This window comes from Argopecten irradians, chromosome 3, assembly GCF_041381155.1.
Source record: "Argopecten irradians isolate NY chromosome 3, Ai_NY, whole genome shotgun sequence".
NCBI lineage: Eukaryota > Metazoa > Mollusca > Bivalvia > Pectinida > Pectinidae > Argopecten > Argopecten irradians.
The window spans coordinates 9,009,961-9,033,034 of NC_091136.1; the positions used below are offsets into that span (position 1 = coordinate 9,009,961).

At 35.0% G+C, this 23,074-nt stretch overlaps 2 protein-coding genes across 5 annotated transcripts in view; one reads left to right on the top strand and one right to left on the bottom strand.

The window, feature by feature from the left end:
• The window catches only part of LOC138317199 (sortilin-related receptor-like), a 51,913-nt gene extending 51,622 nt beyond the window's left edge, over positions 1–291 (bottom strand). The window contains 1 exon segment of the mRNA XM_069258752.1: positions 1–291. Coding sequence (XP_069114853.1) covers positions 1–264 — 264 coding nt within the window. The 5' untranslated portion in view covers positions 265–291.
• Positions 202–22,419, top strand: LOC138317491 (serine/threonine-protein kinase Chk1-like). Of its 4 annotated transcripts, none has more exons than XR_011207771.1 (15): positions 202–335; positions 10,430–10,527; positions 11,179–11,278; positions 11,633–11,756; positions 12,540–12,604; positions 12,858–12,927; positions 13,711–13,899; positions 14,477–14,581; positions 15,332–15,436; positions 15,793–15,901; positions 17,415–17,580; positions 18,524–18,655; positions 19,532–19,633; positions 20,451–21,878; positions 22,070–22,419. XR_011207771.1 is itself a non-coding variant. In XM_069259211.1 (14 exons), exons 2-14 carry the CDS (start codon positions 10,457–10,459, stop codon positions 20,574–20,576), a joined length of 1,464 nt encoding a protein of 487 aa, XP_069115312.1. In that variant the 5' UTR covers positions 7,571–7,669; positions 10,430–10,456; the 3' UTR covers positions 20,577–21,949. The 4 variants fall into 4 exon arrangements, 1 of the variants encoding a protein (XP_069115312.1); XR_011207769.1 differs by lacking the exon at positions 202–335 and adding an exon at positions 7,571–7,669; XR_011207770.1 differs by lacking the exon at positions 202–335 and adding an exon at positions 7,580–7,706.
• The last annotated feature ends 655 nt before the right edge of the window (positions 22,420–23,074 follow it).

The window sequence follows — 23,074 nt, forward strand, 5'->3', positions numbered from 1 at the left end:
CGCCGTGACTTGAGGCGTATGGTGATTTGGGGGCGGAACTGGAGCAGCAGATCTTCGGGTTCTGCGTAAACCCTCAACTTCGTCATCAATGTCAGCATTAATGACCGCCATCCTGTCAGCGTATTTTTGTGACCGGCCATTTTTGGCTACATGTATGGTGTTGGACTCTGATCCGTATCGCTCAGCAACAACCACGCTAAGCAGATAAGTTATCAACAAAATTATCCCAACTTGGGACGAGTGCATCCCGGATCGGGTCGCCATCTTTGTTTACTACGAATTAGGGGTAAATCGGCTATGCTTCCGCAGTTTACAGCTGATAAAATAGTTCTGAGGTATTATTTAATTTTCGCAACATACAGTCATTATGAAATAATATGTTTTTATTTAAAGTGAAAATAATTAAATTATATCTTTATATGACTTATTTTTTCTCATTTTCTTTTTCATAAATATTCCTCCGCAAAAAGTCGCCTTGTATTTGTCGCAATCTTTTTCTTGGGAACGAAGGGCGAGAACTGAAAACTATTTATGATCACCTGAGCATTATGTCATGTTTGTGAACGCGTGACCAGTGGAGCGAATCGGGTACACCGTTTACATAAAAAAAAGTCTTGACACAGTTTTATTGAGAGGTCAAAATCTTTGTTAGCAGGAAAAACGTACACCACGGCCTAACTCGATTTCTGTTTCTGATTAGGCTCAGTACCCTATAGATATAAAATCAATATTGGCGCGTTTATAGAAGTAAGAGTAGCAGTTGTGCAACTCGGATGCACGTGCGAGCGAGAAGGCCTATTTGCATGTGCATTTCGCGCACGTTGTACGTACATGGTGTCTCTGAAAACATAAATTTTCATAACGCGGGTTGTCTTATGTTTCAACCGTCGTCCTAAATACCGCGCATTAGACTATCCTGCCAAAGACGGCAAAATAGTGAAATGAATCTACACTGTTACAATAGATTACGCAAGAAATCTTACAATCTTGGACCATCCATATATATTTTCGGAATTTCCTATGTTGTTATTGTTTTCAAAGGCCCACTACCTTTCCGAAACGGCTTTTAATTTTTAAGTAATATTGGAATGTAAAACGAGATCGATAATTTTGTAGAGTCGCAAAAGTTATTAACTTACCGTTAATATTACACGTATCATCTCCTTCTGAATAATTTGTATAAAATAAATAAAATGTTAATTTTCATAACGCAGGTCGTCTTATGTTTCCCGCCGTAGCCCTAATTACCGCGCGTTAGTTGACTATCACTGCGCTAGACGGCAAAACAACGAAATGACTCTCCTTGTATTGTCTTATAATATTACGCAGGGATTCTTGCATATATTTGGTGTTGTAACCTCATCTAAAGCCATCGGTATATATTTTTTGATGTATTAATGTTTTTAAGAAACCTTTTTATTTTGCCTCTGAAAGGTAGTAGTCCTTAAAGTCCCATTACCTTTCCGGAGCAAAATATAAAGGTTTCTTAAAAAACATTAATAACATAAGAAAATGCATGCCGATGACCTGAAATAAGGTTACGACACCAAACATATGCAAGATTTCCTGTAACATATGAAAACAGTGGAGAGTCAATTCGCTGTTTTGCCGTCTGGCACAGTGATAATCAACTACCGCACGGTATTTAGGACGACGGCGGGAAACATAATACGACCCGCGTTATGAAAATAAACAATTTATTTATTTTAATCAAATCGTTCAGAAGGTGATGATAAATGTAGTATTAACGGTAAGTTAATAATTTTTAAGACTCTACAAAATTATCGATCTTGTTTTACATTCCCATTTTAAAAATTAAAAGCCGTTTCGGAAAGGTATTGGGCCTTTAATAATTTTTTCACACGATGATCTACAGACGCCGTGCGCACTGAGCACACGTACAATTTTACATGTTCCAACCATGCATGCGGCGGGTGATGAATTTTGAAGAATGAATAGGAATCAAATTAAGGGTACGGGGATTGAGAAAAGGAAACTGGTGTTCAGTCATACAATATATGAACAACTTGAGGAACAAAAATGGTTTCATAAGTTGTGGAATGACCAAGGTCTTGTGAACGGTAACAAGTTGATAACATATAGGAAGTTCAAAAAAGATCTACAGCCGGAATCGTATGATGTAACCTGTTCGTTACCACGACCACACCGTAGTGTCTTAGCTAGGCTAAGATGTGGCAGTAAACCACTGCATAAAGGTACAGGCCGCTTCACTAACCCAGTGACTCCTTTACAAGAAAGACGGTGTAAATATTGTGATTTTTAACGAAATAGAAACTGAAACACATTTTTTATGCGACTGTACCTTCTATAATGAAGAAAGGCAAAGACTTTTTAACAGAGCTAATAGTATCAATAATGACTTTTTAAAGTATAGTCCTGATGAATAGTTTAATTCTTGATGTCAAACAGTGAAATGCAGTCGATTTTAGCTAGTTCTATAATACCAAAAAACAAAAATTAAAACAAGTCTGCAATCTCTGGCGCTTTCGCCGCTTCGCTGCTCATTAAACATATGATGAGCAGCGAAGCTGCGAAAGCACTTAAGATTGAAGACATTTATTTTTTTATTTTTAAAGGCCCTCTACCTTTCCGAAACGGCTTTTAATTTTTAAAATCGGAATGTAAAACGAGTTCGATAATTTTGAAGAACCGCAAAAGTTATTAACTTACCGCTGATACTACACATATCATCACCTATTGAACAATTTGATTAAAATAAATAAAATGTAAATTTTTATAACGCGGGTCGTCTTATGTTTCCCGCCGTCGTCCTAAATACCGTGCGGTAGTTGAATATCACTGCGTCAGACGGCAAAACAGCGAAATAACTCTCCACTGTTATCAAATATTACGCAGGAAATCTTGTGCATGTTTGGTGTTGTAATCTCATCTTAGGCCATCGATATATATTTTCTGAATGTATTAATGTTTTTAAGAAACATTTATGTTTTGCTCCGGAAAGGTAGTGGGTCATTAATATATATTTGTATATATAATAAATAAATGTTGAATATCCTTGTGATGGAATTTAAATAGAAAAAACAAAACTAAAAAAAAATCTGCGATAGATCTCTAACTTTTTCCAGCTGCCGCTGTTCTTCAGGAGATGTTTGTATATATATATAGTTGTATATATTATAGTAGCAAGGGTATGAACTTGATGGTAGAGAAAAACGGACCCATCTTTTTGATACCGTGATTTGTTTTTAATAAACGGGCTCTATACACTACTGACGCAAATCTTACCTTATAGAGAAATAATTTATCTTGATATTATAATGTATACACACATATACACTGTTTGTAAAATGGTTCCATGTCCCTGTGGCAGTTCCCATATTTTAAATGTTTTATTACAATATGATTTTAGGCAATTATCTTCAGGATAAGGTGATCTTCAGATTAAACGCTATTTTTTTAAGAGTCATATATTAGTTTATATCGTTTATAACACGTTTTGTAATTCACGTGAAAATGAAACCTATATACTTAAAGATGCTCCACCGCCGAAAGAGCATAAATGATATTCATCATTTGAACAATAATTGGTGTTTAATTGTGTATATATATGTCTAATTAACACACAAAAAAATAAATGATATAAAATGATTTATTTCGCCTTTGGTGCATGCACAATCAGTATTTCATTCGATATAGGATATAGTGCCCTCGAATTTTTTCGGAATGCAATTATTTATTTTCATATTTTTAACTTGAAGTCAAAATAAAAGCTCAAACTTTTCAGTGGTGGTAACGGTGTAAAGTAAGTAACTTTTGTAACTTAAGAAAATACTAAATCGTCTGCTCCTGTCGAAATAGAAACTGAAACACATTTTTTATGCGACTGTACCTTCTATAATGAAGAAAGGCAAAGACTTTTTAACAGAGCTAATAGTATCAATAATGACTTTTTAAAGTATAGTCCTGATGAATAGTTTAATTCTTGATGTCAAACAGTGAAATGCAGTCGATTTTAGCTAGTTCTATAATACCAAAAAACAAAAATTAAAACAAGTCTGCAATCTCTGGCGCTTTCGCCGCTTCGCTGCTCATTAAACATATGATGAGCAGCGAAGCTGCGAAAGCACTAGAGATTGCAGACATTTATTTTTTTATTTTTAAAGGCCCTCTACCTTTCCGAAACGGCTTTTAATTTTTTAAATCGGAATGTAAAACGAGTTCGATAATTTTGAAGAACCGCAAAAGTTATTAACTTACCGCTAATACTACACATATCATCACCTATTTAACATTTGATTAAAATAAATAAAATGTAAATTTTTATAACGCGGGTCGTCTTATGTTTCCCGCCGTCGTCCTAAATACCGTGCTGTAGTTGAATATCACTGCGTCAGACGGCAAAACAGCGAAATAACTCTCCACTGTTATCAAATATTACGCAGGAAATCTTGTGCATGTTTGGTGTTGTAATCTCATCTTAGGCCATCGATATATATTTTCTGAATGTATTAATGTTTTTAAGAAACATTTATGTTTTGCTCCGGAAAGGTAGTGGGTCATTAATATATATTTGTATATATAATAAATAAATGTTGAATATCCATGTGATGGAATTTAAATAGAAAAAACAAAACTAAAAAAATCTGCGATTGAGCTCTAACTGTTTCCAGCTGCCGCTGTTCTTCAGGAGATGTTTGTATATATATAGTTGTATATATTATAGTAGCAAGGGTATGAACTTGATGGTAGAGAAAAACGGACCCATCTTTTTGAAACCGTGATTTGTTTTTAATAAACGGGCTCTATTCACTACTGACGCATATCTTACCTTATAGAGAAATAATTTATCTTGATATTATAATGTATACACACATATACACTGTTTGTAAAATGGTTCCATGTCCCTGTGGCAGTTCCCATATTTTAAATGTTTTATTACAATATGATTTTAGGCAATTATCTTCAGGATAAGGTGATCTTCAGATTAAACGCTATTTTTTTAAGAGTCATATATTAGTTTATATCGTTTATAACACGTTTTGTAATTCACGTGAAAATGAAACCTATATACTTAAAGATGCTCCACCGCCGAAAGAGCATAAATGATATTCATCATTTGAACAATAATTGGTGTTTAATTGTGTATATATATGTCTAATTAACACACAAAAAAATAAATGATATAAAAATGATTTATTTCGCCTTTGGTGCATGCAATCATAAAACATATAGGAAGTTCCAAAAAGATCTAACAGCCGGAACCCGTATGTAACCTGTTCGTTTACCACGACCACACCGTATGTGTCTTAGCTAGGCTAAGAGTGTGGCCAGTTTACCACTGCATAAAGAGACAGGCACGCTTCACTAACCCAGTATGACTCCTTTACAAGAAAGACGGTGTAAATATTGTGATTTTAACGAAATAGAAACTGAAACACATTTTTTATGCGACTGTACCTTCTATAATGAAGAAAGGCAAAGACTTTTTAACAGAGCTAATAGTATCAATAATGACTTTTTAAAGTATAGTCCTGATGAATAGTTTTATTTCTTGATGTCAAAAAGTGAAATGCAGTCGATTTTAGCTAGTTCTATAATACCAAAAAACAAAAATTAAAACAAGTCTGCAATCTCTGACGCTTTCGCCGCTTCGCTGCTCATTAAACATATGATGAGCAGCGAAGCTGCGAAAGCACTTAAGATTGCAGACATTTTTTTTTTTATTTTTAAAGGCCCTCTACCTTTCCGAAACGGCTTTTAATTTTTAAAATCGGAATGTAAAACGAGTTCGATAATTTTGAAGAACCGCAAAAGTTATTAACTTACCGCTAATACTACACATATCATCACCTATTTAACATTTGATTAAAATAAATAAAATGTAAATTTTTATAACGCGGGTCGTCTTATGTTTCCCGCCGTCGTCCTAAATACCGTGCGGTAGTTGAATATCACTGCGTCAGACGGCAAAACAGCGAAATAACTCTCCACTGTTATCAAATATTACGCAGGAAATCTTGTGCATGTTTGGTGTTGTAATCTCATCTTAGGCCATCGATATATATTTTCTGAATGTATTAATGTTTTTAAGAAACATTTATGTTTTGCTCCGGAAAGGTAGTGGGTCTTTAATATATATTTGTATATATAATAAATAAATGTTGAATATCCTTGTGATGGAATTTAAATAGAAAAAAAACAAAACTAAAAAAAATCTGCGATAGATCTCTAACTTTTTCCAGCTGCCGCTGTTCTTCAGGAGATGTTTGTATATATATATAGTTGTATATATTATAGTAGCAAGGGTATGAACTTGATGGTAGAGAAAAACGGACCCATCTTTTTGATACCGTGATTTGTTTTTAATAAACGGGCTCTATTCACTACTGACGCATATCTTACCTTATAGAGAAATAATTTATCTTGATATTATAATGTATACACACATATACACTGTTTGTAAAATGGTTCCATGTCCCTGTGGCAGTTCCCATATTTTAAATGTTTTATTACAATATGATTTTTAGGTAATTATCTTTAGGATAAGGTGATCTTCAGATTAAACGCTATTTTTTTAAGAGTCATATATTAGTTTATATCGTTTATAACACGTTTTGTAATTCACGTGAAAATGAAACCTATATACTTAAAGATGCTCCATCGCCGAAAGAGCATAAATGATATTCATCATTTGAACAATAATTGGTGTTTAATTGTGTATATATATGTCTAATTAACACACAAAAAAATAAATGATATAAAATGATTTATTTCGCCTTTGGTGCATGCACAATCAGTACTTCATTCCATATAGGATATAGTGCCCTGGAATTTTTTCGGAATGCAATTATTCATGTTCATATTTTTAACTTGAAGTCAAAATAAAAGCTCAAACTTTTCAGAGGTGGTAACGGTGTAAAGTAAGTAACTTTTGTAGCTTAAGAAAAATACTAAATCGTCTGCTCCTGTTTTTGATGGTAAAAAATACCATTTGTCAGCGGTGGAGCATCTTTAAATTGAATTGATGTGACCAACACATGTAAATAGCAGGAAGTATATTAATGTTAAATGTTGTCATGCTATTTACCTGTTTACTTTTGTCTTTTAACACAATTAGCTTTCGCGCAATATATAAGAATTTTTTTTTATTGAAATCAACGAGCATTTAGCCGCCACAGCTAGCCATGTGAGTAAAATTATAATTCTTCATAAATATAGAAGAATTAAAAAGCATGTGCACAATCCGTACTTACATTATAAGCATTACTATTATATTATGTATACATGTATATAAAAATACAACTGTGTAGGTTCTTGACTGAAATCCTACGGATCGAACACGAAACGATTTCGTGGACTTTTTACGATCTAACATACAGACTTGACATGTATAAACACACGATATTCTTTTACTGTATAATTTCATAAAATACCATAAATATAGTTCATGTATTTTGACAACTTTTTAATCAATTTTCAAGGGTTCGTTTTTCAACAAACGAACAAACATGTACGTCGAAAAATATTGTAAGGGGAGGTAATCGCAACCAAATCCGGAAAAAGTTGTCTCCGTCATACATTGACATTTTAGATAGAGGAAGAAATGGCGGTGATTTTGGATGTCAGTTTGTAAACAAGAAAGAAAAAGGGATTCGTCGTTACATCTAGTTAGAAACATCAACATCAGGTTACGCATTTGCCCATTCCATAGATTATACTACTTGGTAATTATATGTAAGAATGCATCCACAGATTAACAAAAACTTGGAAAGCATTTTAATCGGCGATGATCAACAAACTTCAAAACACATGGGATGTGATATGGCGCCTTGATATCAGCATCAGCTGAGCAGGCAATCCAGAATCTAGACCAACGTCTGACTCTGAGTCATGATCCTTATACCGAATGAATCTTAAATGATTGAATCACAATCAACATTCATTTCGTTTTCAGGAACTTATTTTCAGTAATGTTCTTATGTATTTTTTTCATTCAACATGTTGGGCACAACCCTGCATAAAGTAACAGTTACCCATTTGAATAACAGTTACTTGTTTGAGTAATCAATAAGTAACCCAAATGAGGAATTTTGTGTAAGAAAAATGCATGAAGTTGTTTAAAACTTTTTTATCATAAAAGGGCGTAATAATTTTGACATAGCACCATTACTAATGTCACGAGAGTGATTATATGTGGATTTGTTCTCTTGGTATAAAAACTACTACGACAACTATAAACAGTTGATAGTTTATTACACATGTAACAGGAGAGGAGAAAATGTAGCGGCCAGACCGGATTCGAACCCAGGACCCTCAGAATACTAGACGAGTGCTCTACCGACTGAGCTACCTGGTCACCGATGATCGACCCAGTCCAATCCCGCTACACTCCTCCCTCCTTTCTCGAAGACACACGAGACCCTTCCAAACACCACCACCATGGGTTATTTAGTTGGGCGCCAATTCTGTAACAGGAGAGGAGAAAATGTAGCGGCCAGACCGGGATTCGAACCCGGGACCCTCAGAATACTATCCGAGTGCTCTACCGACTTAGCTACCTGGTCACCGATGATGGACCCAGTCCAATCCCGCTACACACACAAACGGAGACAGATAACCCTGAAATGAAAAAGAACAATACCTGACAATATATAGGGACACATAAATGAACCTACTACTATATCTTCTATATTTATACTGTAAGGTATAAAATGTGAACAGGTATCTATTTATTATATTATAAAAGTAAATTGTATTTTAATTTCCGAGTTACATATTTTTACAAATAACATTTAATTAACAGTCACTTGACTCTATGCGTCGCCCTAACCTCACCGACCACGTGCGGTCCTTTGTTATACATATACATAATATAAAGCTTTATGGACAAGTTATTTAAAGAAGTTATAACAGAAAACTATAAACTATATTAATTTTATTGCATAGTGAAAATAAGTTAATTACTTTATTTCTAGTTACATATTAAATAAACATACCTTTCAGTACTGTGGCCGTAAAGCACACATGTACAGGCTTCTCTAGGTCGTGTATGTCCAGTGCTTATTTTTCACGTAATGTGCGGACACGCTTCCTCAAGGGTGGGCGTGCACATGCAAGGACAGGGTCATGCAGGGTCAATGTGACACACTCAACCAATCCATTCACTCGCCTCTCATACGTCATCATAACAACTTACACACACAGATTTACATGTACAGGACATTACATGACGCAGGGACATGTAAATTCAGACAGACACAGGGACATGTAAATTCAGACAATACACAGCGCATTTAGTTAAAACACCATATATAATACATATTATGTATATGGTGAATTTAAACACTACGACACTAACATAACACAATACATTATTAATTAAAATGGGACAAACTTCATTGTCTCAATTTTGGTAAGAGTCACAAAATAAACCACCTCCATTTCTTACTATGGTGCTAAAAATAGAACACAGGTAAAACTCATTCAACCACGACATTTGTACTGAATTTTCCTGATAGCTATATACTGAAGTCAATGGAGAGCACCTAGAACGAATATACGTACCCAGCCTACTATACCTTTCGGCCGGGTACGAATTGGTCTATGTGTCGTAGTGGAGCACTGCCTCCGAAAATCACTCGGGCATAGTTTTCTATACTTTTTTGTAGGTTTTAAATTATTTTATGCGTATACATGCATTTACATATTATTTTTGTCCAAAACAAACATAACTACGATTCTTAATATCTACCGTACCGCTCACAAGACGTCAAAGTCACAACTTGTGGACTTGCCGTATAAATTCCCTTCAGAAAGACCTTCATATGTATTATGTAAAAAAATTATGCCTCGATGAGAATTTGATATTTTATGTGGTTCAGTTTTATTGCCTAGTAGGTAAGCGATATCAAACAAGTATGATAAAAATGCAAACAAACGTTTTATAATGGTTTGCATAATCATTACTTTGCTCCATTAGCAGTAATAGGCACCAATTGTAGCTCTAAAGACGACACCATTTTCTGTCAAAAAGTCTTTTGAGCTAATATATTGCAGCTAGAAAGCACCTAAATTGTCATCTTACAACAAAGTTAGACAACAAAATTTGATATTTCACCCACAGAAACATAGAGTCTTCGATAAGTTGTAAGGCATTCTAAAAATTATGAGTAGAGTCTTCGATAAGTTGTAAGGCATTCTAAAAATTATGATGCCATTTTGATAAAAATTTGTAAAACAACATTATGCGTTTTCTTTTCACATAATATTATGGGTAACTTATTGATTACTGCAAACAGGTTACTGTTACTCAAATTGGCAACTGTTACCCATATGCAGGGTTGTGCCCAACCTGTTCATCTTTCAATCACATAGGAGCAGATAGTTTCTTATTCTTAATCATATAGACTGATGATATATTACATTATTTCTTTTTTTTTGTATTAAGGAGGCATGGTAATTCCCTAGCATATCAATGGCGGTAGTGACAACATTTGTGGAGGGCTGGGATTTTGTCCAGACTCTGGGAGAAGGTGCTTATGGAGAGTGAGTAAGATATATTAAATTTACACGTTTCATACAATAAAGTTGCCATCTGCTGCCTGCATGTAACACTTCGCGCATGTTGGTGCCTGGAATGTGGGACTGCATATTGATAATTTCAGTTGATGAAGTTTGTCAAACAGTGTTTTGTGAATTGTTAAAGGCCCACTACCTTGCGAAACAAAAATCAAAAGTTTCCTAAAACAACTTTAATATACGAAAATGTATGTTATTGGCTCAAGAGGATGTTAAAACACCAATCAAATGCATGATTCCCTTCGTAAACTATGTTAACAGTGAAGATTTATGTCGCGGTTTTGCGGTCTGATGCAGTGATAATTAGGATGTAGACAGGAAACATAAAACAACCCGCGTTATGAAAATAAACATTTATTTAAATTAAATTGTTAAAAAGGTGATGATAAGTGTAATAATAACGATAAGTTGATAACTTTTGTGACTCTATAGAATTATCTATTTCGTTTTAAATTACAATGTTGAAAATTAAAACCAGCTCCGGAAAGGTAGTGCCCCTTTAAAGTTTGATAAAAAAGAGTGTTTTTTTGTTTGTTTTTTTTTCAAAGAGGAAATTTTGAAGTGTTTCATTTAGATACCTTTTGATAAATCATTAATCTTGTGTGATACAAATTTTAGGGTGAAGCTGGCTGTGAATACTGACACACAGGAAGCTATAGCAGTGAAGATCATCAACTTAGAGCGATGTCCTTCTGCAGCCGATAGTGTCCGTAAGGAAGTAAGTTATATATGTCTTAACAAGGAAATTGATAATGGTGGAGCAACCATTAACCTGATAGCTGATCTGATTTCTCAAAAACAAACTTTTAAAAGTAAAAAACTGATATAAATCAAAAGTTTTCTCATTAGTTACATATGGAGAAAAACTTAGGTTTTGACTTGTACTTTCATTTTGAGAAATCAAAGCCTCGTCACGACAAAATTTATACTGACAATGTGACATGTAACTTGTTGTGTGTCATGCATCAATCTGATGCTTCAAATTTCAGCTGCTGTTGTTGTATATAAAAAATAAAGCCTAATTTTATGTTTATGATATAAGTATTTTGTATGAAACTTTTATCCTTTGTAGGTTTGTGTTCATAAAATGTTGAATCATGAAAATGTCATCAAATTCTTCGGCTTTCGGAAGAATGGCAACATGCAGTATCTGTTCCTGGAGTATGCTAGTGGTGGCGAACTGTTCGACAGGATAGGTATTTACTCTAAATCAAAGTATCACAGGTCATCTATTTATATTGAATTAGATTTATATATGTAATAGGCAGAGATTTATGGGACTCACCTAAAAAGTTTCTTGACTCTACTACAACAATAAGCGTTAGAGGTAAAGCATGACGAGACACATTTGATCATTACGTCGTGCCCATCAGAAGTTTCTCAATACCAACGTCTAATAATATTGGATTACCCGGTACCTGGACTCATGATTTTCCTGTGGGACTCACCAAAATTTTGAGAACCAACCATATATATGTATTTTTACTGGGACTCATCAATATTTGAAATTAGCGTTCTGGACTGGTCTGAAAAAAATCCTACATTAAGCTGAATAAGATGTAATTTTCATGTGGTCAATTATGAAAGCATTTATTTCCTAAATTAAAAAATGAAATATGTTGAAGTACTTTAGACAGTCAATCAGCTTAAACTTCAAACCATCATTCTCACTCTATTACAAAGATGACCTAATAAGCCACAGTTATATCTATGGCCATGCATAAATATGGAAGGCATCTTGCTCAGTTCATTCACTTATAAATAAGATTTTAAAGTTGTTGATTTAATTTCATTTCTAGGATACTTTAAAGAAACTAGGATCTAAAATTCAAATAGGTTATCACAGTTAAATTATGTCTTTATTCAAAGAAAATTCACATTCGTGGATAAATCATTATGGATCAAGAATAAACCATTTATTTATCCATTGTGTTTTTAGCTGTCATCCACTTGTTGTATACATGTGTTCTCTGATTCAGAGCCGGATGTTGGAATGTCTCAGGGTGATGCTAACAAATACTTCAAACAACTTCTCGCAGGCGTGGTATGTAGCATGGTGTTGTCGTTGAGATTTTTATATTCCAGAATATATCTTGTGCCTAGGAATTGATGGTGATTTCATAGGTTTACTTTAATTCAAATTAATGATAAAATCCAAAATTATCTTCTGGTACTATAGACATTAAACAATTATTCCAAAGTGTATATTTCAGATGTTGGGCTATAATTTTGTAGATAAAAATGTAGGATGTTTAATAATGTACAATGCTATACAAAGTTATACCTCATGTTAACAGGAGTATCTACACAGTCGAGGTGTCACACATCGAGATCTGAAGCCTGAGAATGTCCTCCTCGATGATTTTGGTAAGATTTACAAACATTGCTACATAAAGCAAGAAGTTTGACCGTAGAAACTTGAATTTGATTTAGGTGTTACAAGTATTCAGATCTGATTTAAGCTTAATATTAATGATACATCCTATTCTGAATCATAATTGTACAAATAAAAAAGTTTTTGAGTAAGATTAGTCAGGCAATAACTATTGTATGTTTATCCTCTTCTGGGAAAGGACAGGCATAGAGCAATCTCATTGTTGATACATGTACCCTGATATACCTGCACTATTTAGCTTAGAAATAATAAGTTACTGTTATTAGGAAACTTTACCATAGATATACAGTAAGAATTCATAAAACCAGTTTAGACATCGCAAAAATGTTTTTTCCAGTTAGTGTTCATCCACACACGTGTGTGGGACATTCAACAGTTCAAGTAACACGTTTTGTTTCGAGCATGGCGATCTCGCTGTTTCTATGCGTAAACACTCGGCAAAAAAGTTGTCCAGTACAATAAATTTAGTTCTTATACAATATGATATAGATATGTCAAGCATCAAACTGATGTGAAACAGTATTTTATTAGCACTGGCAAAGACAAATCATCAAAATCTGCCACAAAAATTGTATGAAGTTAGGAGATTTTTTTTCAGCAAAAAACCTGTGGGCACCCTTATTAGAGGAGGCGCTCTTAATAGGAATCACATAATTTAAGGGGATGAGATATCAAAATCTTAATGACACCATTTCTTTGTGAGAAATAGATTTGATCTCAACTTTATTGACACTACCTTATTTCCTGTCTTACAGATAATTTGAGGATATCCGACTTTGGTCTTGCTACTGTGTTTCGTTACCAAGGTAACGAACGTCTCCTAGAACGATGCTGTGGAACAGTGCCTTATGTTGCCCCGGAGGTGATCAGTCGTAAACCTTACCATGCTGAGCCTGCAGATGTCTGGTCATGTGCTGTCATACTGGTAGCTCTTCTGGCTGGAGGTATGTTAAAGAGATTTTGTCATTTTAATATGATAATGGGCAATTGATGGAAAAATGGATCATACTCAAAACAAAGATGGAGGAGAGTTGTTTGCTTTAGTAGAGCGTTTTTATGCTACAACCACACAATTGTAAGGGATTAAGTGTAACCTTATCTGTCACAGTGCCTCACATTCCATCTCTTCTCATTCGTTCTTTCATCCCAAAAGGAGTCGGAGGCATTTATATTTTAACTGTCATGTTAAGTTTAATTTTGGATTATTCCAGTACTTTTCTTCATTAAATAGTACTTATGTCACATGCATTTGTTTCATGCTTGGGTGACAATAAAGAAATATTTGCTAAAGAACAAACCTTTCAACTTAGCTGAAATATTATTTTCAATCCACAGATAATCTTTTCTTTTAAACTTCTGTTTTGAAATTTTTGAAGGTGAATTCCACATGAAAGAAATGTGGTTTCTAAGTATACAAACATCTTTCTTTCAATACATCTGAAATTATTTATGAATCTTTGTATCAATGTCCTAATTATATGGTCCATATGAGATAACCAATGATTACCTTATTTATTGTAGAGTTACCTTGGGATGAGCCTAGCTACGGCTGTCAGGAGTACAGTGACTGGAAGGACTGTCGTATCACCGTCCCGCCGTGGAGCAAAATAGATAACCTGGCATTGTGTAGGTAGCTCCAGGGCTGTCATAGAATTATGGCAAGGAAATAATTATCTCAAAAGGTGCTACATATATTATACATGCACATGGAGGTAAACGAATATTCATATTCTTAAAGATGCGTTCTTATAAACAGAAATTTACATTTGTATCTTAAATCTGTCAATCAATTTATGTGGTATGTCACTACCTTTAGGTCCATCAAATTGACATCATTACATTATATACTATGTGATCTTGTTTCTTCTATGTCTGCTTGTTCTGTCATGTTTGAAACCTAGATTTATAATACCGGGGTCATTATTTAGGAAGATGAAGGAGCACATGTAATAATTTTCATGTTCTGTCGTAAACCGGTAAATAACCATGATGTTGTTTTCACTCACTGTATCCCAGTGTAGCAATATCAAAGGAAAGAAATTCCTTCTACCATGGGAGGATATCTAATAAAGTCTCATTCAGTGAATTTTTATGTGTTTATCCAAGAACATCCTGGATACTCCAGGGGTTCATATCCCATTCATTTTCTAAAGCATTATGATTGTAACTCCTGGAGTATCCAGGATATTCATTCCAATTTGTTCTTTACATCTGTTATTCAAATTGACCTTATTTTTCAGATTTGAAGTTTGATCAATGACTTCCCCTTTAATGTCAGACACACCTAGGACAAACACATTTAGATGCCTTGATTTCTCGTCTTTATATTAATGAGTGTGATAATATTAAAATCAAAAGTATATTTCTTGACTTAAGCTCTTCTCCGGAAGTTATTGGTGGAAAATGCCTCAAAGCGGTTCACAATCCGCCAAATCAAGGGCCACCAATGGTTCAACAAAAACTTTAACAAGACACGTAAAGGTAGGTAATAGGTACTGGTTATAGTACTGTAAATCAACGTTCCTTTGTGTAAATCTACGTTTGAGAATTTTGTGATGCATGTACAATTGCGAAAGTGTATCTCTGCTGCAAATTAATATCTACGTCTATTAAATTGACATGAATTTCCATTTAATTTGTAAATCCGTGAATGTTAATCTTAGTGAAATTGCAAAATTTAGTAGTCGAGAAAGAAAGTTTATTTTTATTATACAAGGTATCAGCAGCCTAAATGAATGAAAAATGAATAAAATTTCAGGATTATGAATAAGTTTGTAGCCCTATATTATCAGGCTGTAAATCAGTTTAATATGCATTTTCATATTTAATATATTCAGGGTCATGGGGTCGCTTACCATCAGGATCCCCCAGTGATTCTCCTTGTGGTACAGGTCCATTCAAGAGAGTTTGTTCTGGATTGACTCCCCCTGGACACAGTGGTGACAGGTAAGTCTGATCTGGATTGTGTCCCCTTGGACACATTTGTGAGAGGTTAGTCTGATCTGGATTGTCTCCCCTAGGTCACAGTGATGACAGGTAAGTCTGATCTGGATTGTCTCCCCTAGGACACAGTGGTGACAGGTAAGTCTGATCTGGATTGTTTCCCCTAGGACACAGTGGTGACAGGTAAGTCTGATCTGGATTGTGTCCCCTTGTAGAGGTTACTGATCTGGATTGTGTCCCTAGGTCACAGTGATGACAGGTAAGTCTGATCTGGATTGTCTCCCTGACACAGTGGTGACAGGTAAGTCTGATCTGGATTGTCTCCCCTAGGTCACAGTGATGACAGGTAAGTCTGATCTGGATTGTCTCCCCTAGGACACAGTGGTGACAGGTAAGTCTGATCTGGATTGTGTCCCCTTGGACACATTGGTGAGAGGTTAGTCTGATCTGGATTGTCTCCCCTAGGTCACAATGATGACAGGTAAGTCTGATCTGGATTGTCTCCCCTAGGACACAGTGGTAACAGGTAAGTCTGATCTGGATTGTCTCCCCCTGGGCACAGTGATGACAGGTAAGTCTGATCTGGATTGTCTCCCCTAGGTAACAGTGGTAACAGGTAAGTCTGATCTGGATTGTCTCCCCTTAGACAAAGTGGTAACAGGTAAGTCTGATCTGGATTTCTGATCTGGATTGTTTCCCCTAGGACACAGTGGTGACAGGTAAGTCTGATCTGGATTGTCTCCCCTTGGACAAAGTGGTAACAGGTAAGTCTGATCTGGATTGTCTCCCCCTGGACACAGTGATGACAGGTAAGTCTGATCTGGATTGTCTCCCCTAGGTAACAGTGGTAACAGGTAAGTCTGATCTGGATTGTCTCCCCTTAGACAAAGTGGTAACAGGTAAGTCTGATCTGGATTTCTGATCTGGATTGTTTCCCCTAGGACACAGTGGTGACAGGTAAGTCTGATCTGGATTGTCTCCCCTTGGACAAAGTGGTAACAGGTAAGTCTGATCTGGATTGTCTCCCCTTGGACACAGTGATGACAGGTAAGTCTGATCTGGATTGTTTCCCCTAGGACACAGTGGTGACAGGTAAGTCTGATCTGGATTGTCTCCCCTTGGACACTGTGGTGACAGGTAAGTCTGATCTGGATTGTCTCCCCTCCTGGATAAAACATGACATGTAAATCTGAATACTTGTAGAAGCTCCTATACTATAAGGCATTGGGACTCTGTAAATGGTATGAGAACTTCCTGTTTGTTATGTGGGTCCACCTAGGCAGCACATTTTCAAACTATTAATATGTCTATGACCTTCATCTTTATTTTGACCTTTGACCTCGGTTTTAAAAAAGTTATGCAGTTCTTTCTCACCATTGCTATAAGTCATTGAAGCATCATACTTCGTATATGGGTCCATTTAGGCGAGTGAAATTAACATGTTACCTTTACATACAATAACATGTATATGGGTCCATTTAGGTGAGTGAAATTAACTTGTTACCTTTACCTACAGTGACATGCGTGTGTCCTCGTCTCAGCCTGATCCCCAACAGCTTCCAGACAATAATGGAGACGGAGGTCAGTCCACGGTAGACGCCATCTTTAGCTTCTCTCAGCCGGTAAATCCAGAGAACATGTTCCTTAGTAGTCAGTTCCAGGGCACCCCAGGATGTTCACAGGTATGTTCATGTACAAGTATAGTGTCTGTAGCTTTAACTTCACAGACTACAGGTCATATATCTATGTACATTTACTCCGCATTTTATCCACAAAACATACTCTAAAGGTTATTTCCAGAAAACCAGAGATTTGGAAAGAATAAATTGTGGAAGAGTTATTTTTGTTAACCATGTTATAATCCATTTCGTTATTTAAGTCAATATGCAATATTTATTAGAAAGCTATTTTTAGACAACCATCATCAGATGGTGGGCTATTCAAATCTCCTTTTGTCAGTGATCCATTCATACTTCCATACGTTTACAATTCTTGTTACCGTTATTTTTCAGAAAGTACTGAAAGTATCGGTCTCAAATTTCTTATACAAGATTCCGTAGGGTCCTTGTTGTGCACATTGCATTTTGGAACCGATTAGTCAATAAGATGGCCAATCGGCCGCCATCTTGGATTTTGGTAGTTGAAATATGTTGCCGCCATTTCTGAGTCTATATTTTATATATATATGTGTTCCTATTTAGGGGGACTGATCGGTCAGTAAGATGGCCGACAGGTCACCATCTTGAATTTTGATAGTTGAAGTTTGTTACTGCTATTTCTTAATCTTGAAGGCATCATTCCCAAATTTCATTTGTGCTAAATGCATTTGGGGACCGATCGGTCAATAATATAGGCAACAGGCCACAATCTTGGATTTTGAAAGCCAAAATTTGAAAAGCAGAGAAAATATCCCTATTTATTTTGTCAGGCATCGATCATTCTTTGGTGGGCGTCAAGATCCCTCTGGGATCTCTTATTCAAATTCATTGTTAAATCTGGATATCATCATTGGCTCGGATTATGATAATGAGTGCCTGAGTTAGAAAATATTTGATACCGTCTTTTTTTTTGTAAAAATTTAAATGACAATGTTTTTCACTACTTGCATTAATTTCTACGCTATAGACACCACTCCAGAAGATGGTGCGCCGGATGACAAGGTTTTTTGTGCGAGCAGACAAAGAAGGCAGTATGGCTGAACTGGAACGGGTTCTACAACAACTCGGATACAACTACAAACGTAACTCACCAGGCATGGTAGGTATCGGGGGCTATAACACTGTAGTCTATGGGGGCAAATACAGAGAAAGTTAAAAGGGGACCAGGGGGCGGGATGGAAATTATTTTCATATTGTTCATGAAATATTGAAATAAATTTCCTTTCTTGTAGTTAATTCACAAAAAAAAGGCTAGAATAGAACTGCCTCCTTTTTAATTTGTACATCATCCTATTAAAGTGTAGTATATAATCTATATGAACTAAAAACCTTAATTTATGAAAGACATAAGAAGATCATTTAATGTAAAGTAACTCATTACTTGCATTATATAAAGTTGCATTTTACAATTTACTTATACAAATGTGCAAGTGAATTTAAGGGTCGTTAACTCTGGAAGGATACATTTGAAGAGGCAAATAATGTGTAGTGCCTTAATTCTACAGTATTTGAGGGATATCACATCATTCAAAACACCTCGGATGTAACTGTCGTACATTGTTTTACATCTGATCCAAGAGTTCTGATTGGATATCACATGTATCAGTCAGGGGTTTCATTATCATTGAGGAGAGGCGGTACAATTGCAATTTCAGAGGGTACTTCTCTATACCATTTGTATGGTATAAAATGTAATTTAGCCCAAATCAGGCGGTACCACAGCCAGGTTCAACCGGCCAAAAGTAATGGGTACCGCCTGATTTTGAAACCCCTGATCAGGTGCCATAATTTTACAGTTACGGAGAGATATCACATCACTCAGAATGCCTTGGATGTATCTGTAGTACATTATTTTATATCTGAAGAGTTCCAATTGGATATCAGATGTATGGAGGGCTGTAACTTTACAATGAGATATGTAACTGTGAATATGTGGCTCTACAGTACGGTAACAAAGTAAATGTTTTCTATTTAGGCAACAATTAGTGCCCATGATCGGAGAAAAATGTCATTGGTGTTCAAAGCCTGTCTGCTGGAGATGGGAGAAAATTTGCTGATGGACTTCAGGCTTTCCAAGGTAGGCGACTTGTTTCTACATTAAGAGCAAATTAAAGAATGGTCTTTTTTTCATCCCAATGTTGTATAAAAATGTTACGTAAAGGCTAATCTAAAAAAAAATAAAAGGTATGCTCTGATTTTCCACTTTTTTGATTGGCTAATACATGGTCATATGACGTTCAATATATAGCATATTGACCCAGTGTTTCCATTTTAAGAAACACCAAGTCAATATTCCTTTGTGAACTTCATTACACAAACGCTGCATTCTTCAGGGTGCCGTTCTTTGACCAAGACTTTTCTTATAATATGTACATTAAATATTTTTTGACATCTTTGACATGTTTCCAATAATGACCTCGGGCTACACCCTTGGTCATTATTTATTCTACTGGGGTGATATAACACCATATGGACCTCAACAAAGGTCCATCATTGATATTTATTTACAAAAGATGTTTTGGTTTTTACCAAGCTGTGTGTGAATTATGAATATTAAAGCAAACTAATCTCGTAAAATTAAAAATAAAGTTTTAAGTAAATTAAACAGTTGAACCTTGTTAACTGTAACTTCTATGAAGTTCACTCTGTTCCACATGAATTTTATTTTTGATCTCCACTGAAAGTTTCACTGTACATGTAGTTTCAAATGTACCAACTTCAATGCTGGAATTACTCAATGCCTCATCATGGTCTGCAAGACTTTGAGTTAGGAAGGTTTACAAATATTGTGGCGCTTAAAACTATTTGTATTTTCCTTATTTCCTTATCTGGTAAACCTTTGAAATAAATTCAACGTCACTGATAACAGAACTTGTTTTAATGTTTCTTTCTAGGGAGATGGACTTGAGTTTAAACGGCATTTCATTAAGATAAAAGAACAGATGAAATCAGTGATCAGCAAGATGCCTCCTGCCTATCCACTGGTGCCGTCACAAATTAGCCAACTCGACACACACTGATAGACATGTTTTAAAAAAGTGAAAGCAAACAAGAATTCAGCAGTATTTCTCAAACAATATGTGACGATGTTGTGGAAAATTTATCAAGGATTTTCATGGACAGTGCAGGACAATGTTGTGGAAAAAATGGATCAGTGATTTATCATTGATAATGTATGACAATGTTGTGTAATATGGATCTGTGATTTTCATTGACAGCCCAGGAAATTATATGACTTTCGTGGACTGTGTATTGAAGGCAATGGTGTGGTGAACATGATGCGTTACTTTCACAGCGAGTCAAACAGACATTATTGAAAAATTGACTGATAACTTTCAGACAATTTTATAAGCTACAATCAATCTGTAATTTTCACATACAGTGCAGGACAATGTAATGGTAAAATTGATCAGTTGTTTTTTATGACAGTGCTGAACAAAGTGACAGTGCTGAACAAAAAGTCGTACTTAAACGTATCAGTTTTTTCAATGTCATATGACAGTGCTGGACATTGCTGCAAGGACTTATATCTGATGAATTACGCGACTGATCATACGACTTCACATACAAATTGAACAGCATATATATGTGCAATATGGAGGGAGATTTTGGCTTTTCAAACCTTAAGTAAATACTGTTATATGCATTAGGAATTTTGTGCTATATGTGCTATATAAATAATAGTGACTGATAGATTGTTAATGAATGTGTACAATATTCATCGTAGTTGAACACTTATGTAGATATCAGCATTATCTCTGCAACTTTTTATAGTAAATGTCTTTCATTTAGGAGAGACACATGGCTATTGTGTTATGGTGAGAAATGTCGCTTTGGGATAAAGCATTATTTCTGAAACTTTTTTTATAGTAAATTAGTTTGTGGTCTCAAGTAGAGTCTTTCTGTATGTCATACTTAATCAATTTTCTCATGCATTGGTCAGTGTTAAATTCAACTTACCAAAAGCCTTCCACCTGTTGGTTGCGAGTAAGAATCCCATGTGGGGCAGTTGCCAGGTACAGACCACTGGTCAGTGGTTTTTTCCCTGGGTACTCTGGTTTTCCTCCACCAACAAACCTGGTACAATCCTTTAATGACCCTAGCTATTAATAGGATTTTAAACTAATAAACCCAAAAATAAGATACTTGTGCATTCCAACTTGAGTTACCTAATAATTTCATTAGCTTAACAGTTCGATAAACAATGTATTTTTGTTTCTTTGTTATATACATGCATGTATGTATGATGTTGACAAGAGTATGCAGACTTTGACAAGAGAATGCAGACGCGATAGAAGAGATATTGGTCAATTTAGTTGTAGGTATACACAAACACATACCAATATACATGCATGTATGTATATGTTGACACGAGTATGCAGACGCGATAGAAGAGATATGGTCAATTTAGTGTGTATACACAAACACATACAATATACATGCAGTATGTATGCAGACTTTGACAACGAGTATGCAGACGCAATAGAAGAGATATTGGTCAATTTAGTTGTAGGTATACACAAACACATACCAAAATAACTATAAAATTCCATTCATGTAGATTTGGTACATTGTGAATGATACAGTAAATAAACTAAATAAAACCTGGCTCCGATTTCTCGAAACAAAAGTACAGACTTAAGTCAAAACTTAAGTTTTTCTCCTTATGTAACTTATGTTGATAAAATTGACTTAACTCAAATTTTGACTTAAGTTTGTTTGGAGAAATCGGGGCCAGATACATTAGCAGAGTAGTAGTACTACAGACTTTTTATGTTTTTTGCTGCACATTTGTTAATTGCAGAAACTTTTCATCATACATGTACGATATATATTGGTGCTATACAAATTAATAAACTGTAAAACCATTGAATGAAATTTGTTGTCTATGATACTATCAACATACTTATTTTGACACAATTTTTAGCATAAAAAACAGGTGAGCACAGTGATTAATATGCACACTTTGCCTATTAGCAAAATAATTTTAGTGCACAAGGTCTGGTGTAATATGTGCTAAAACAGGTGCCTTTACAGTAATCTGTATTTGCTTATTACAGAGTTATCTGTCCTTGTGTGTAGGTATTGATTAAGACACATGTTTGCAAGCATATTATCATTTTTTTTTTCGCTCACAAAATAATGAAGTCACAATGGATACCTACCAAGGTAGTTGAGTCAGAAATATGCAAACATGGAATTATTACTGCTGTATTCCAACATGGAATATTATATCTACAGATACATTTATGATTTACTATCTATTAATTCTCTTTTTCTCTCTGAACAAAACCCTTAAAAATTTTATCCTGCCTTTGACGATAGTTAATACAAAGTTGTTGCTTTTCCTGTAGAAATGACATTTAAACACATCTTAACGAGCTGAAACTTGGTCATGCTGTTCTTTGCATCAGTAATTATAAGAACACTAAAAAAGAATCAATGACATCACTTTTGGTATTTTGTGGTTAAAAATTCATGATTTTGGTTGATTTTGAGAATTTGCTTTAATAAGTCA